Source organism: Notamacropus eugenii, chromosome 5, assembly GCF_028372415.1.
Source record: "Notamacropus eugenii isolate mMacEug1 chromosome 5, mMacEug1.pri_v2, whole genome shotgun sequence".
In the NCBI taxonomy this organism is placed as follows: Eukaryota; Metazoa; Chordata; class Mammalia; order Diprotodontia; family Macropodidae; genus Notamacropus; species Notamacropus eugenii.
Window position 1 is genome coordinate 200139551 of NC_092876.1, and position 13667 is coordinate 200153217.

General features: G+C 38.1%; 1 protein-coding gene across 1 annotated transcript in view; it reads left to right on the plus strand.

Annotated features, from left to right (window-relative positions):
* B3GLCT (beta 3-glucosyltransferase) overlaps positions 1–13667 on the plus strand; it is a 121871-nt gene that overhangs the window by 96313 nt on the left and 11891 nt on the right. The window contains exons 11-13 of the mRNA XM_072611860.1: positions 2718–2831; positions 4658–4757; positions 6291–6410. Coding sequence (XP_072467961.1) covers positions 2718–2831; positions 4658–4757; positions 6291–6410 — 334 coding nt within the window. The remainder of the gene's footprint in view (positions 1–2717; positions 2832–4657; positions 4758–6290; positions 6411–13667) is intronic.

A 13667-nucleotide genomic window follows, 5' to 3' on the forward strand; every position in this document is an offset into this window, starting at 1 on the left:
GAGATGACATAAACATTAGCGCAATGTCACTTAATTGTTGAATTTAGTGAAATTGAATTGATTGAAAGTGAAATCTGTAACTGTAATTGACTGCAGAAGTATTTTATCAACATTCAGCCTTTTAAAAATACTAACTTCTAAATTAGTGATTTGGATCACTAATCTAAATTAGTGATCAGGCAATATAATATAGAATTCTCTAGCACAGAGCACTGAACAGTCAAATTAGGTCTCATATGGGTTAATGATGCTAATAACAATTGTTCATACCTTTATAAAGCTTGGCTAAATGGGGAGATTTCCTATTTCATGTATTGTAGGGGGAAAATCAATCCTGTTGCAAAATGTTGCCAATTTCCAGCCCTCTCTGGTATTTAATAATTCCTATTTTAAGCAAAAAAGAAGGGAATCTGAGAAAGGGAACCATCCTAAGATACTGACAACTGCTATTTAAAACTCCAGCAAGGAGGAAGAATGTAGTTGAATGTAAGAGTTTAGAGAGGAGAGTCAACCTTGATTTTTATTTCAGTTTCATTTGTAGCAGCTTGTTGGTGGAGAATCACCCATCCTGGTTAGTTATTAGAGCAAAAAGGAACTGAAGGCTAAAAACCAAGGAAAACGAATGCACAATTTGCACACCATGCAAGAACACATGTTGAAGACTGAGGGAAATTCTTGACTTTTCCTCACAGCTTCTTCCAGTGTTATGCAATAATGGAGGATATCTTACCCAAGAGTGTGAACATATAATGACTGCATGTCCTGAGAGCCCTATTTCATGGTAAGTCATTTTCTTTATTATATGCAAAAATAAGCTTCCAATGCATTGCCCTGGTTCAGATTTAATTGCACAGGGTTTTGGAAGGAGAGGATGGAGTGAAGATTTTTTTATAGCAATCCTACCTTATCTTTAATTTAATATGCCTCTTACTATAGTGAAAACATGCATGTACTATCTCTTTTGTGATTGTAGAAAAATCATAGGACCATATATGGCATAGAGATTACTTTAATATTGGATTAAGATTGATAGCTTTAATGTTAATTCATCCACTGATTCAATAAGCATTTATTAAAAGGTTACTATGTGCCAGGCACAGGCTAGGGGCTTGAGATACAAAGACAATTACCAAACAGTCCCTGCTTGTGAGGAATTTACTTTCCACTGGAGGAAAACAATATTTAAGCGAATAAGCAATTGCAAAATATATACAAGGTAAGTACGAAATACTTTTGGAGGAGGAGGAACACTCAAACTAGGAGAATTAAGTGAGGCCTTCTGTGGGAGGTGCTACCTGAGGTGAGCCTGAAAGGGAATCCAAGAATCGTTGGAACCTAAAACTTGTTTGGCAGTTCAGTCAATCAGTTGTTGCAGGTGAGGAGGGATAACATCCCAGGTATGAGAGACAGCCGGTATAAACACACAGATATAGGAAATGGAAAGTCATATATGGGACAAAAGTCTGACATAATATGTAAGAGAGAGTGATGTGTAATCAGCCTGGAAAAATAAATCAGAACCAGATAGTGAAGGACTTTAAATGCCAAGCAGAGGAGTCTGTATTTTGTCTCAGAGGTTAGGGAATCTGGAGTGTTTTGAAGAAGATAGTAACATGGTTACTTATATGCTTCAGAAATATCAATTTGAAAGTGATATGGAGAATTAATTCCCAGGGGAGAGACTGGAAGGAACAGGGAGATCAGTTAGGTGGTGAGAGAGACAGAGACAGAAAGGGGATGATGATGAACCAAGGTCACCATGTTGTAGAGAAAGGGATGAATGCAAGAGATGTTGTGAAAGTAAAAATCAAGAAGATTGCAAGATTGACGAGCTGATTAAATTGGATGAGGGCAAGGGGGAGGGAGAGGGAAGCTTTGAGAAGAAACATGAAATTGCAAACAGGGACTGAAAGGATGGTAATGTCTTCAAAGTAGGGAAGTTAGGAAGCAAGACAGGTTTTAGGGGGAAAGATAATGAGTTCCATTTAGGAGAATTTGAGTTTGAGATGTTTATTCAAGAGATGGCAGTTGGTGATGTAGCACTGGAATTTTAAAAAGAGATGAGAGACAGATATGTAGATTTGGGAGTTCTATCAATCAAGAAATATTTATTAAGTGCTTATTACATGCCAGGCACTGTGCTAAGCTCTGGACATACAAACAAAAGCACAAAATTCTCTGTTCTCTTGCAGTCTACTGGGAGAAGCAACATGCAAACAACTCTGCATGAAGAAGATATATAAAGAATACACTGAGAATAATGTCAGAAGAAGATGCTAAGATTAGCCAGAACAATAGAACAGGTTTTTTAAAGCTGAGCTAAAACATGGTGGATTGAAAAGTAGATTTTAAACTAACATTTTGTGGAGGAAGAGAAAGGTTAATTAAAATTTGAGTTTTACATATACCACTATTATGTAATTGGATTGCGATTTCATATAAGGAAGTAAACGCATTCATCTGCGTGTAGACAGAACTTATTGCTAAAGGGAGTACTAAAAATGCTGATCAAGAAGTGGGTTTTAATTGTGTCCTGTCATCATCTTTCAACTACAGCTTTTCTCAGGGTTACAAACAAGCTTTTGGTTCTAGGAGATCTTAAAAAGGACGCGTGACCATCTTGCTGCCTTATAGATCTGCAGTTCTGAGTGGCCTCTGCTGCCTACACGTTAAGGCATGTGATTATAATCTCTTTTCTCTGTAACTTTTCCCCTCAGTACCTATTGTAAAGCAGACTTGGGAAGGTCAAGCTAGTCTCATTGAATACTACAGTGATTATGCAGTGAGTTCAATTCCAACTATTGATCTGGGAGTGCCTAATACAGAAAGAGGTGAGTACTTACTTTTATTAGTGCCTTTGTAAGAAATATTTCTCTATAAATAAGATTAATTAAGGCAGGAAATGTTTATTTTCCAAGAAGATTATAATTCTTCCTTACACATTTTCCTCTCTCCCAATGGTTTCTTTAAGCATTGCCTTTACATCAGCAAGCTGGGGCAGCAAGATGAGGCAGTGCATAGAACCTTGGGCCCAGAGTCAGCAAGACCTGAGTTCAACTCTGACCTCGGATACTAGCTGTGTGATCCTGGACAAGTCACTTAACCCTGTTTGCCTCAGTTTCCTCATCTGTAAAATGAACTGGAGAAGGAAATAGCAAACCACTCTCGTATCTTTGCCAAGAAAACCCCAAATGAAATCATGAGGAGTTGGACATGACTGAATCAATTGAACAACAAATTACATCAGTTATTTATTTATTCCCAATAATTTTTCAGTAGACCGCAATTAATGTAGTTGGAGTACATAGAAATTGTACCTATTTAAGTCTTAGTTTTACACACACAAACATGTAGTTTTACATATACAATATGTATATACATGTATATACACGTATATTTATATCTGTACATACATAATATGTATATATTTCATATTTTCATCTCATGATTGAAACAAATAAGATATTACTAGGCATTCCAATTAGCAGATACTATACATACTGTACATAGATTGCCACTTTTTAAGGAATTCAGTTGCAGAGATGGCATTAATTGTCAGTTTGTGAATTTAAACAGCTTTGATATCTCTCCATGGTTTCTGGGCCCCAGGGATCATGCTGCTGAAGTTCTAGGGAGACACCACCAGATGGTAGTCTGCTCATCTTGGCTACTTCAAACTTGCGAGTCTTTGATTTCAGTGAATGTGACTTATAGAATACAGACAAAACCAACCTTCTTAGGCCATTAAACATTTTATTAGCAAAAAAGCTTCATATTACACCACTAATACTTAATAAATCCCTGAAACAGGTGGGAAAAAATTGGAACAATCTTTTCTAAAGAAATACAGTGACTTTGTAGCATTTACTCTGAGCCTTCTTAACAGCCTTATCAATTCTCTCTGTTTCTCAAGGGTCAGAAACCTCCATCATATTCACTTTTAACTTTGTACCTTTTGAGAATTTCAGGATCCACTTTTGCAACAGATGGACTAGATGTCTGGCTTAGAATCCTGGCTACATCAGTACTTCCATATTTCCTGAATTTCTCCTGGAAAGCCACCGTGTTCTGGCCTATTACTTCTATCTCAGGATGCCTTAGTAGGCACCTAACCTAATGTTTTAGCTCAGGGGTGGGGAACCTGAAGCCTTGAGGCCACCTGTGGCCTTTTAGATCCTTAAGTGTGGCCTTTTGACTGAATCCAAATTTTACAGAACAATTTTGGGTTTATCAGATCAGAACTAAGATCTTCTTGACTCCAGGTCCAGCACTCTATCCACTGTACCATTTAGCTGCCCAGAGTTGGTCAGTAAAATTCAAGAAAACTGGAGCTATTGCAAGAATATTCCGTATGTGTTGCAAAGTCATGTCCAAAGTCTGTTCTCCCATTAAAATCCCATGATCCTAAAGGTTACTTTTATCTTTGCATTATAGCTAATCTAATTACAATTTAGGCTTTTTGCTCAATAGAAATAGAACCTGGGTCACTTTACCTTCAAATGTTTTCTATTTGTTTCCATTTAGTATGTAGATAATAATACTGATTACAATTTTCATTCATGTAACATTTCATGTCAGAGGACACAGTTAAAACTCTGAATCTGCCACTTTACATTTGTGGGTAATCACTGTATGCTATCCTATCCTTTTTTGTTAGGTCACTGTGGAAAGACCTTTGCTATTTTGGAAAGATTTTTGAATCATAGCAGTGATACAACAACTTGGTTAGTCGTTGTGGATGACGATACGTTAATAAGGTATGAAGTCATTCTTGTCCTTGTGTGGATACGGATTGTAGACATACATTCAAAGCCTTAGTTCATATGCTTCCATATCTGATCTTTTCTGTTCATATTTTCTAGTTTGCATATATGTACATATTGTGATTAATATAAATATCATGATTAATTTTATTATTTCTATTAATTAATTTTATTAATTATTATATATTATATTATATATTAATTAATCTTATTAATTAATTATTATAGTGCCATATAGGCTGTTTTTATTTTTTAAGATGAAAAATATTTTAATTGATACTTTTTGTTTTTACTCATTAGTCACCAATAAACAATATTCTAATAAAAAATACCTTTCCATAAAAAAGTAAAACCGTCTAGTATGTTGATTACTAGTGGCAGCACATATAACTTTTCATTCATGTAGTTTACCATGTTAACAGAAGAGAACGTTGTGGTTTTACCTTCAGTAACAGAGAACCAGTTTTGTCCGCTGCATTCGGCCTGCGTTCTGTTGATCTTTTAGCACAATCTTTTTTTTGATGCTATCAGTGTATATATTTTTGATTCTGTTCCCTTTTGCTCTGTACCAGTTCATATAGATCTCATGATTCCATATGTATTACTTATGGGGGATACTTATTTTTAGTTAACTTATTACATATGCCACCCTTTACAGTAGTTTGTACTGTAATAAATAGTGTAAATACTTTCTGTGTGTGACCCAGAGTGCCCAAAGCAGAACAGTTCCAGAGGCAGTCTTCATTGTTGACACTAGAACCCTAAGCACACCGATAACTTAGGTTTTCCTCAAGATCAAATACATTTAGTGAAGTGGTAACTGGCAGAATCTATTAGAGTGAAAGTCTGATAGGAAAATTTACCTTTCTTTTATGTATGAAAAGCTTTCCTCTCTTAAACACCTCCTTCCGCACCTCAAGGTGTGCAGAAGTGATCCTAGGATCTCCAAGGCAAACTTTGGATGGTGCTGCAAAGCTGAAAAGACTTCCGGTAGAGGCCCAGGAATGACCAGTTGTCTGTCGACTGAGGACCAGACTAACAAAGTTTGGGGAGACTGTTGCCTTATAAGAAGTGAATTGAAAACTGTCTCCTTAAATTATCAAAAGGGTTGATGTCTACATCAGTATAAATAGGGAACTCCCACTACATTGAAATCCTAACTCACTGAAGTATATGAAAGCTTTAGTATGTAATTTCAAAATCAGCTTGACTGATATGAATTTTTATGCAGGACTTGAGGGCAAGATCTCGTGGAGATGAGTTCTTAAAATATCTTTACACAAGGGAAAGGAGGATGTATAGAGCAGAATAGAACTATCCCCTACTCTCTCAGTGCCCTATGATGACCATTGGCTGATTTCAGTCATCTTCTTAATTGTCTCTGTAAGCTTTTTGAACCTCAGTTGTAGTAAATTTTCATGTAGCTAGTATGCACTGCACAGCAGGCTTTAGGAGCTATGAAATGTTTATCCAGAAATTGTGTTTGAAAGGAGTAATTGTTAATTATGCATACCATTGACATTTTAGTATCTCCAGGCTCCGGAACCTGCTTAGCTGTTATGACTCAAGTGAACCAGTGTTTCTAGGAGAACGTTATGGCTACGGACTGGGAGCTGGAGGATATAGCTACATCACTGGAGGAGGAGGGTAACTGAGTTTGGAGATGCCTCCCAACCTTGTGTTTAATATTTATCTGTAATCCTGAATTCAGCGTTCCATGGTGTAACATGTTTACATTGTGTTAATTATCTGCTTTTAAAAAATGGGTGGGTTATTTAGGTTAAAAAAAAAAAGCAAAAGCAAAAACATTTTCTGGCATGGAGCTCCCTCTATGGAAATTTTCTCTACTTCTGTGACTTGGTAGGTAATTCTTAGGGAGTTGCCTGAGGCAAGTGATTTGCCTAGGGTCATGGGTAGAATTGGAACCCATGTCTTTCTGACTGCATTCCCAGGACTCCATCCACTATGCTGTCTTAAACCTCAAAAAGAATGTCTTGTCTGTATAGCATATGAAAATACTTCCTGTTTCAGAGCACTTGGTGAAAAAATGGTCTGTAGTGGTATATTGTTTAAAGCAGTTAACCAATTTTAATGATTTTAAATATGGATCGAAATCTTAGAGAACTGCAATTTCATTCTTATAGACATACTTCAGCCAACTAAGTGGCATAGTGGATAGAGTACTGGGCCTAGAATCAGGAAGACTGATCTTCATGAGTTCAAATTCAGCCTCAGACAATTACTAGCTATGTGGCCTTGGGCAAGTCACTTAAGACACTGTTTGTCTTGGTTTCCTTGTCTGTCAAAGTGAGCTGGAGAAGGAAATGACAAACCACTCCACTATCTTTGCCAAGAAAACCCCATATGGGGTCACAAAGAAGGGGACATGATTGAAAAACAACCCAACAATCAAAGAGAATATAGCAGACTATCAGAAAATTAGAGATTTAAGAAATTTATTTGTGGTTTTATAATAGGGACTGGGTCTATATTTTCATTGGTCTATAGAACTCCAATGTGAGGAAACCAAGGTAGGTCAACACTACCTCTGCAATGTACAGTCTTTGAGCATTGATGGAGAGCCGACTAGTGTATGCTCAATGCATGATCCTGCCTCTGTTTCATAATACATACTTTTAAAGAGCAGTTGAAAATGAGTACTTTGAGAGAGGCAGTGTGGTACAGTGAATAGAGAGCTGGCTTTGGAGTCAGGGAGATTGACTAGTTGGATGACCATGGTGCCCCAGGCCACTCTCTAAGCCAAGTTCCATGACCTTGTTTTTTAAACTATTTTGGTCATTGTATTTTAATATAATAGGCTTCCTTTCTATTCCTCTGTATTTTATTTTGGATATTTAAAAACATTATTCTGAGAACAAACAGGCAAAGCTAGTCCTGCCTAGTTAGGTTCCCTGCCAATCCATCCCAAGTCCATAAAGGTCAAATACTTACTATTCAATTGGAATTAAGGCCTCAGGAATTGAGGGGCCAGAGCAGGGATGGAGAAAAGTGGGCTAAGGAGCTTCTGTCTGTCTAGAGTGGCCTTAAAGCAAATGAAGGATTCATGGAGACAGTCCCTAAACACAACTGAAGGGTCCACACACCTCCCTAGACTGCTAGATGGGTCCATGACACAAACAGAGTAAAGCCCCTGAATAAGCCCAGAAGTTGTAGACAGTTGTTGAGCTCCATTAGTAGAGGAAATGTCCTCATGAAAATTTCCCTATACCAATGAAATCACAGGTTTGGACTTTAAAAAATAAGATAAAACAATAACAAAAAACAAACCTTTGACATTAAATGTTTGCTGTCTTTTTTTTTTAAATTATATATTTGGATGTAATCCTGTGTGTACAAAACCAATTAAAATAGGGTTTTTTGTTTCTTCTTTTGAGCATCTGCTTTGTGTCCAGGACCATGATGGTATAATGCTCTCCCCTCTACTTTTTTGTGGATATGAAGTGTAGGAGATATTCCTTCCCAGCCTCCCCCCTCTGCAGAGCAGATGTCGGTATCCTCAGACTGCTTCTTGTCAGCCTTTATGACTCTTTTGATTGGCTGAACAAAAACTCTGTGGATATACTAAAGCAGCAGTCTCTATGCTAGCCACAAAGTATAAAGATGCCTCTGAAGCTGTTGGGTATAGGAGGGGTTCTCATTCCAGAACTAGGCTTGCTTGGAAGGCCAGGAGCTCATGACTTTGCAGCCCGGGGAGCAGGAATAGGGTCCTCTGATCACTGACTTTCTGGCACTGAGAGAATCATTATTGTACCTCAGGGCTGCAGGAAGAATAAGGCAAAGGAAAGGAATATGCATTTATTTAAGCACCTGTTGCAAAGCTAAGTGCTTTGCAAATATTACCTCTTTTGTTCCTTACAACCACCCTGGAGGTAGGTGCTTGTTTTTATATCCATTTTACTATTCTAGCAACTGAGGGAGGTTAAGTAGATTGGCCAAGGTCACATAGCTACTCGGATCTTCCTGACCCCAGGCCTAGTACTCTATCCACTGTACCACCCTGCTGTCTAAGACTCCGCCCCCCAAAGGGGCAGAGATCGTGCTTTTTGGGGGGCCTCCTTCCATCACACATCTGCAGCTGTACTCAGCTACTTGGAGAGCAAGAATAGAATCTTAATTTGTTTACAAATAGAGAGCCAGTTCACATTACAGACTCCTGAAAGGCTAAGACTTAGCTGAAGTTGTGATCCCAGACCCTGGGGGTTATCACCCGTGCATGCTGAAGACTGTGCACTCAATTCTTGGACTAATATTAACAATAATATAAAAGTATCCTAGTTCAGCCTGGTTGGAAAGCCCTTTAATAAGATAGATTTCTATATAGTATAGGTCACTACCTGTACTTCCAACCTGTCTAGGATTTCTGATCCTGTCTTTTCTGTCTGTAAGTTCTTCTTAGGTGATCTATCCAATGCGCTAGAGGCCTTCCTTTGGGTTTTTTTATAGCTCTTGATACCAGGTCCAATTAATGGATTTCCAAAGAGGCTCAAGTGTATTGAACCCAGTGAAGGTGACCCTTTTCTGCTCCAGGCTCAAGAAATAGCTCTGCAAGGGACACTTAAGGTCCCACAGACATGGAATCAAGTAGGTCTTTGTTCATCGAATTGCTGATTACATTAAAAACAATTAGGCAAGCCATAGAGGAAGTGCCAATTTTTTTAAAAGTATAATTGATTTTTGAATATACAATAATGTAACTTTTTTGCTACCTTAATCCTGTATTTGGTTTAATTTAGTTAGCATTTTTGTTGTTCAGTTGTTTCAGTTCTATCTGACTCTTTCTTGACTCCATTTGGGGTTTTCTTGGCAAAGATACTGGAGTGGTTTGACATTTCCTTTGCTAGCTCTTTTTACAGATGAGAAACTGAGGCAAATGGTTAAGTGACTTACCCAGGGTCACATATCTAGTAAAGTGTCTAAATTGAACTCAGAAATGATGAGTCTTCCTGATTCCAGGGCGGTGCTATATCCATTGTGCCACCTCACTGCCTGAATACATTGCTGTGATCCTTATCCTATCTCTTTCAGACACTTTGGGAAAGCTACTTCATTAGCCAACAGGTGTTTGTTTCTTCTAGCTTGTGAATCCTATTTAGGCACTTGGTACCTTGCAGAAAAAAACATCTTATCTAGCAGTTAACATTTATATAACACAGGCACTGTGCTAAGTGCTATACAGATATTTTCAATTTATCCTCATAACAATCCAACAATCCTAGGGGCTTTTAATATACCATTTAACAGAGGAGCAAACCGAGGCAAATAGAGGTTAAGTTACTATCCAAGATCATATAGCTAAAAAGTATCAGAGGCTTAGATTTGAGCTCAGGTCTTCCTGACTCCAGATTTAATACTCTTATGAACTACACCACCTGGATGTCTGTCTGAAGCTCCTTGATTCTGACTTATTATCAGTCACATCTAACTCTTCATGACCCCATATGAGATTTTCTTGGCAAAGATGCCAGAGTAGTTTGCCATTTCCTTCTCCAGTGGATTAAAGCAGAGATTAAGTGACTTGCCCAGGGTCACACAGCTAGTAAGTGTCTAAGGCCAGATTTGAACTCTCAAAGATGAGTTTTCCTTACTCCATCCATTGTGCCACCTTGTTTCCCAAACATTTGTTAAGTTCCTGTTTACATACACAACATTCTGTTGGGCTCTAGGGCTACAGAGGCAGATGAGACACAGCCTGATTCTAAAGTAGCTTACAGTTTAATGGGGGAAAAGTCAAGTTCACAAATAAGCCTGATATAAGATAAAGTGAGACAAGCACAAAATGAAGTTAGCTCAAATGCTTTAAGAAATTTAAAGGGGGGTAGGTTATTTTTTCCAAGAGTCAGAGGAGTGGAGACAGTGGCCAGAAAAACTTCCTGGAAGCAGGGACCTCTGAATTGAGACTTGAAGGAGGAAGGAAGGGACTTTACCGATGGGGATGCAGGAGTCCCTTTCAGCCATTACATGCAAGAAGCCTTTCCTGGGTCTCCCTAATCTTCATGCCTTCCTTCTGAGATGTCTCTCAGTTTATCCTATATACATTTGATTGGACATAGTTGTTTGCATGTTAAACTGTGAGCTCCTTTAAAGTAGGGTTTTATTGCTGTGTTTTTGTTTATTTGTTTTATGTCTTTTTTTGTATACCCATCTCTTAGCACAGTGCCTAGCACAGTAAGCATTTAATAGATGTTACTCTACTGACCATGACAGATAATAGGATCAAAGGCAGCAATTTATGGGAGAAGGCAAGGTAACACCTAGGGATTGAGAGTAGTGTTACAGTATGAATGTGAGAGATGGCAAAAAAATAGCTTAGACTTATGGAGCAGTTTAACCAGGATTTCTTGAGTTTTGAAAGCTGCCCAATTGTATGTTGTATAGGATAAAAGGTACAGTTACCATAATGAAGGGGTGAGTTTTCACTAGCTCTTGATTTGCTCAAGGCCAAACCTTTTAATCTGGCATTTGAGGCTCTCCACAGACATGGAGAGTTTTAGAGATGACTTTGCGAGTCAGCTAGTCTAACTCCCCCTCTTCAGAGATGAAGAGACTGAGGACCAGAGATATAAAGTGATTAATGTCCTTACTTATTTAAATTGATCTACAAAGTAATCACCAACAGCAATTCTCACTTCACATTAAAAAAAGATTTATTGATGCCTTTTGTTTTCACATTATAATCATTTATTGATAGACACGCATATGTATACTTGTGCACATGGACACACACGCATATGGAGAATGCCCCTTCCTGCATCTTACCCTCCTCAGAGGGGAAAGGTATGTTTCATTATCTGTTCCCTGAGATCAAGATTGACTCCTGCATCTCAGTCCAAATTATCCAAGTCTCCTTACTAAGCCTAATGTTCATTTCCACCTCCAAAACTGCTGTTTCCCTCAGGTTTTGTCCTTAATTTTCCCTAATATAATTATGGATACCTTTAAGGGTAGAGACTGTCAGTTCTAGCAGTCTGTGATTTTATCCCTCTCCAATGCTCCCCCCATTTTGTGCAGCCTTCCCTATTTCTCCCCCTAATCTAGTGGGGTATCCCCATCACCCTTGGCAACTGGTGTAGGAAAGAGAGAGGGCTAACTTCAGAGATAGGAAGACCTGAATTCAGTCCCACCTAGTGATTGGGCACACGCTAACTATCAACTTCCATTCATAGAGAATCGCTTAATTGTTACAGAAAACATGCTGACCAGCATTGGTAGAATGATTTCCCTCCTCTAGGATTTCTCTGTACTAATAAAACAACAGGTTCTATCCCTGCCCTTATTCCATGCTCTTCCCCCTTCCCTGTAATGCTGGGCACATAGTAGTAGATGTTGGGTGATTGATTAACCTTACACTTCTATAATCCCATGGTACTTAGTCTACTTTGACACATTTGGATTTATCTTGTTGATTACTCTCTTTTTTAAAGGTAAGGGATTGAAAGATGGAAAGTTAAATGATGAAACCCAGTAGTTCTGCTGTTAGATTGTGTTTGAGTAGGAGGAAAATGTTATAGCCCGGGTGGGCAGAGAAATACTTAGAGTCACCTGGTGAGAGACAGAAGAAGGTCAATCATGGCAGGAAAAGAGGGAGAGAAGGAGCCAACATTTATTAAAAGTTTATTATGTGCCAGACACTGTACTCAGTGTCTAACACCTATTCTCATTTTATCCTCACAACCACCCTAGGAAATAAATGCTATTATTATACCCCATTTACATTTGAGGCTGAAGAAAATAGAAATTAAGTGACTTGTTTGGGGTCACAAAACGGGGTATATGTCTGAGGCTAGATTTAAACTCGGGGCTTTCTGGCACACACTAACTATTACTTCATTGTTTCATGGAATAAGCTCTTGATCCCAGAGCTGAAATATTTCACTGGAGAATGATAGATAAAATGATTCTTGGAGAAGAATTTCAGAAGACAATTCCCAAAGAAATTTTTGTGAGACAGTTGAATTTTGATGCAGAATGTTGGCCTCACTTCTTTGGTGTGGTATTAATTTCCTGGTAGAACTTTAGGCAAATCCCTGCCTCCTTTTTCAGTTTTTCCAATTTAAAAGAAATAGAGATATCAAGGTGTTAGAATTCTAGCCTCTAAAGATCTTTTAAATATTTAAAAATTGGCTTACAGGACATATGTGCAATTCTTTCTTTGCAGCCCAACATGATGGGCAATTTTCCATGTTGAGACAGCTGCTTAAATAGCCCACTATCTTAATAAAAAGTTTTATTGCAAATCCACATGTGCTTGGGCAATTTGGATTATTTATGTAGCTAGTGCTCAGGATGGGTAGAAAGAAATTACAGATTTGCTAACAGCAAAACTCACTCTCAGCTTGTACTTTACCAACTCAGCTCTCAGAATGCACAGAAATACAAATAGATCAAATGATTATAAAGATCTTCTACTCCTGCTTTTCTTATATGTTTATAAGAGGAAAATAAAGGAGCAGACTGCTGGATTTAGAGGCAGAGAAAGGAAACAAGTATTTATTAAGTTCCTACTGTATGTCAGATATTGTGCTAAATGTTTTACAAATATTATCTGATCTGATTATTATACCCCACTCTGGAAGGTAAATGCTATTATTATCCCTGTTTTGTAGCTGGGGAAATTGAGGCAGACAGAGATTATGTGACTTGCCCACAGACATATACTTAGTAGGAATCTGAGGCCAGTTTTGAACTCCATTCTACCTGATTCCAGGTTCAGCACTTTCTCCACTGCACCACCTAGCTGTAGAGGATATGGACTAGATCTTAGCTCTCCCTCTCACTATCTGGGTGACCTTAGGCAAGTCACTGATTGTCAGTTTCTTCATCTGTTAAAATGAGAGATTTGCACTTTATTATCTCTAAGGCCCTGTCAGTTCCACATCTGTCATC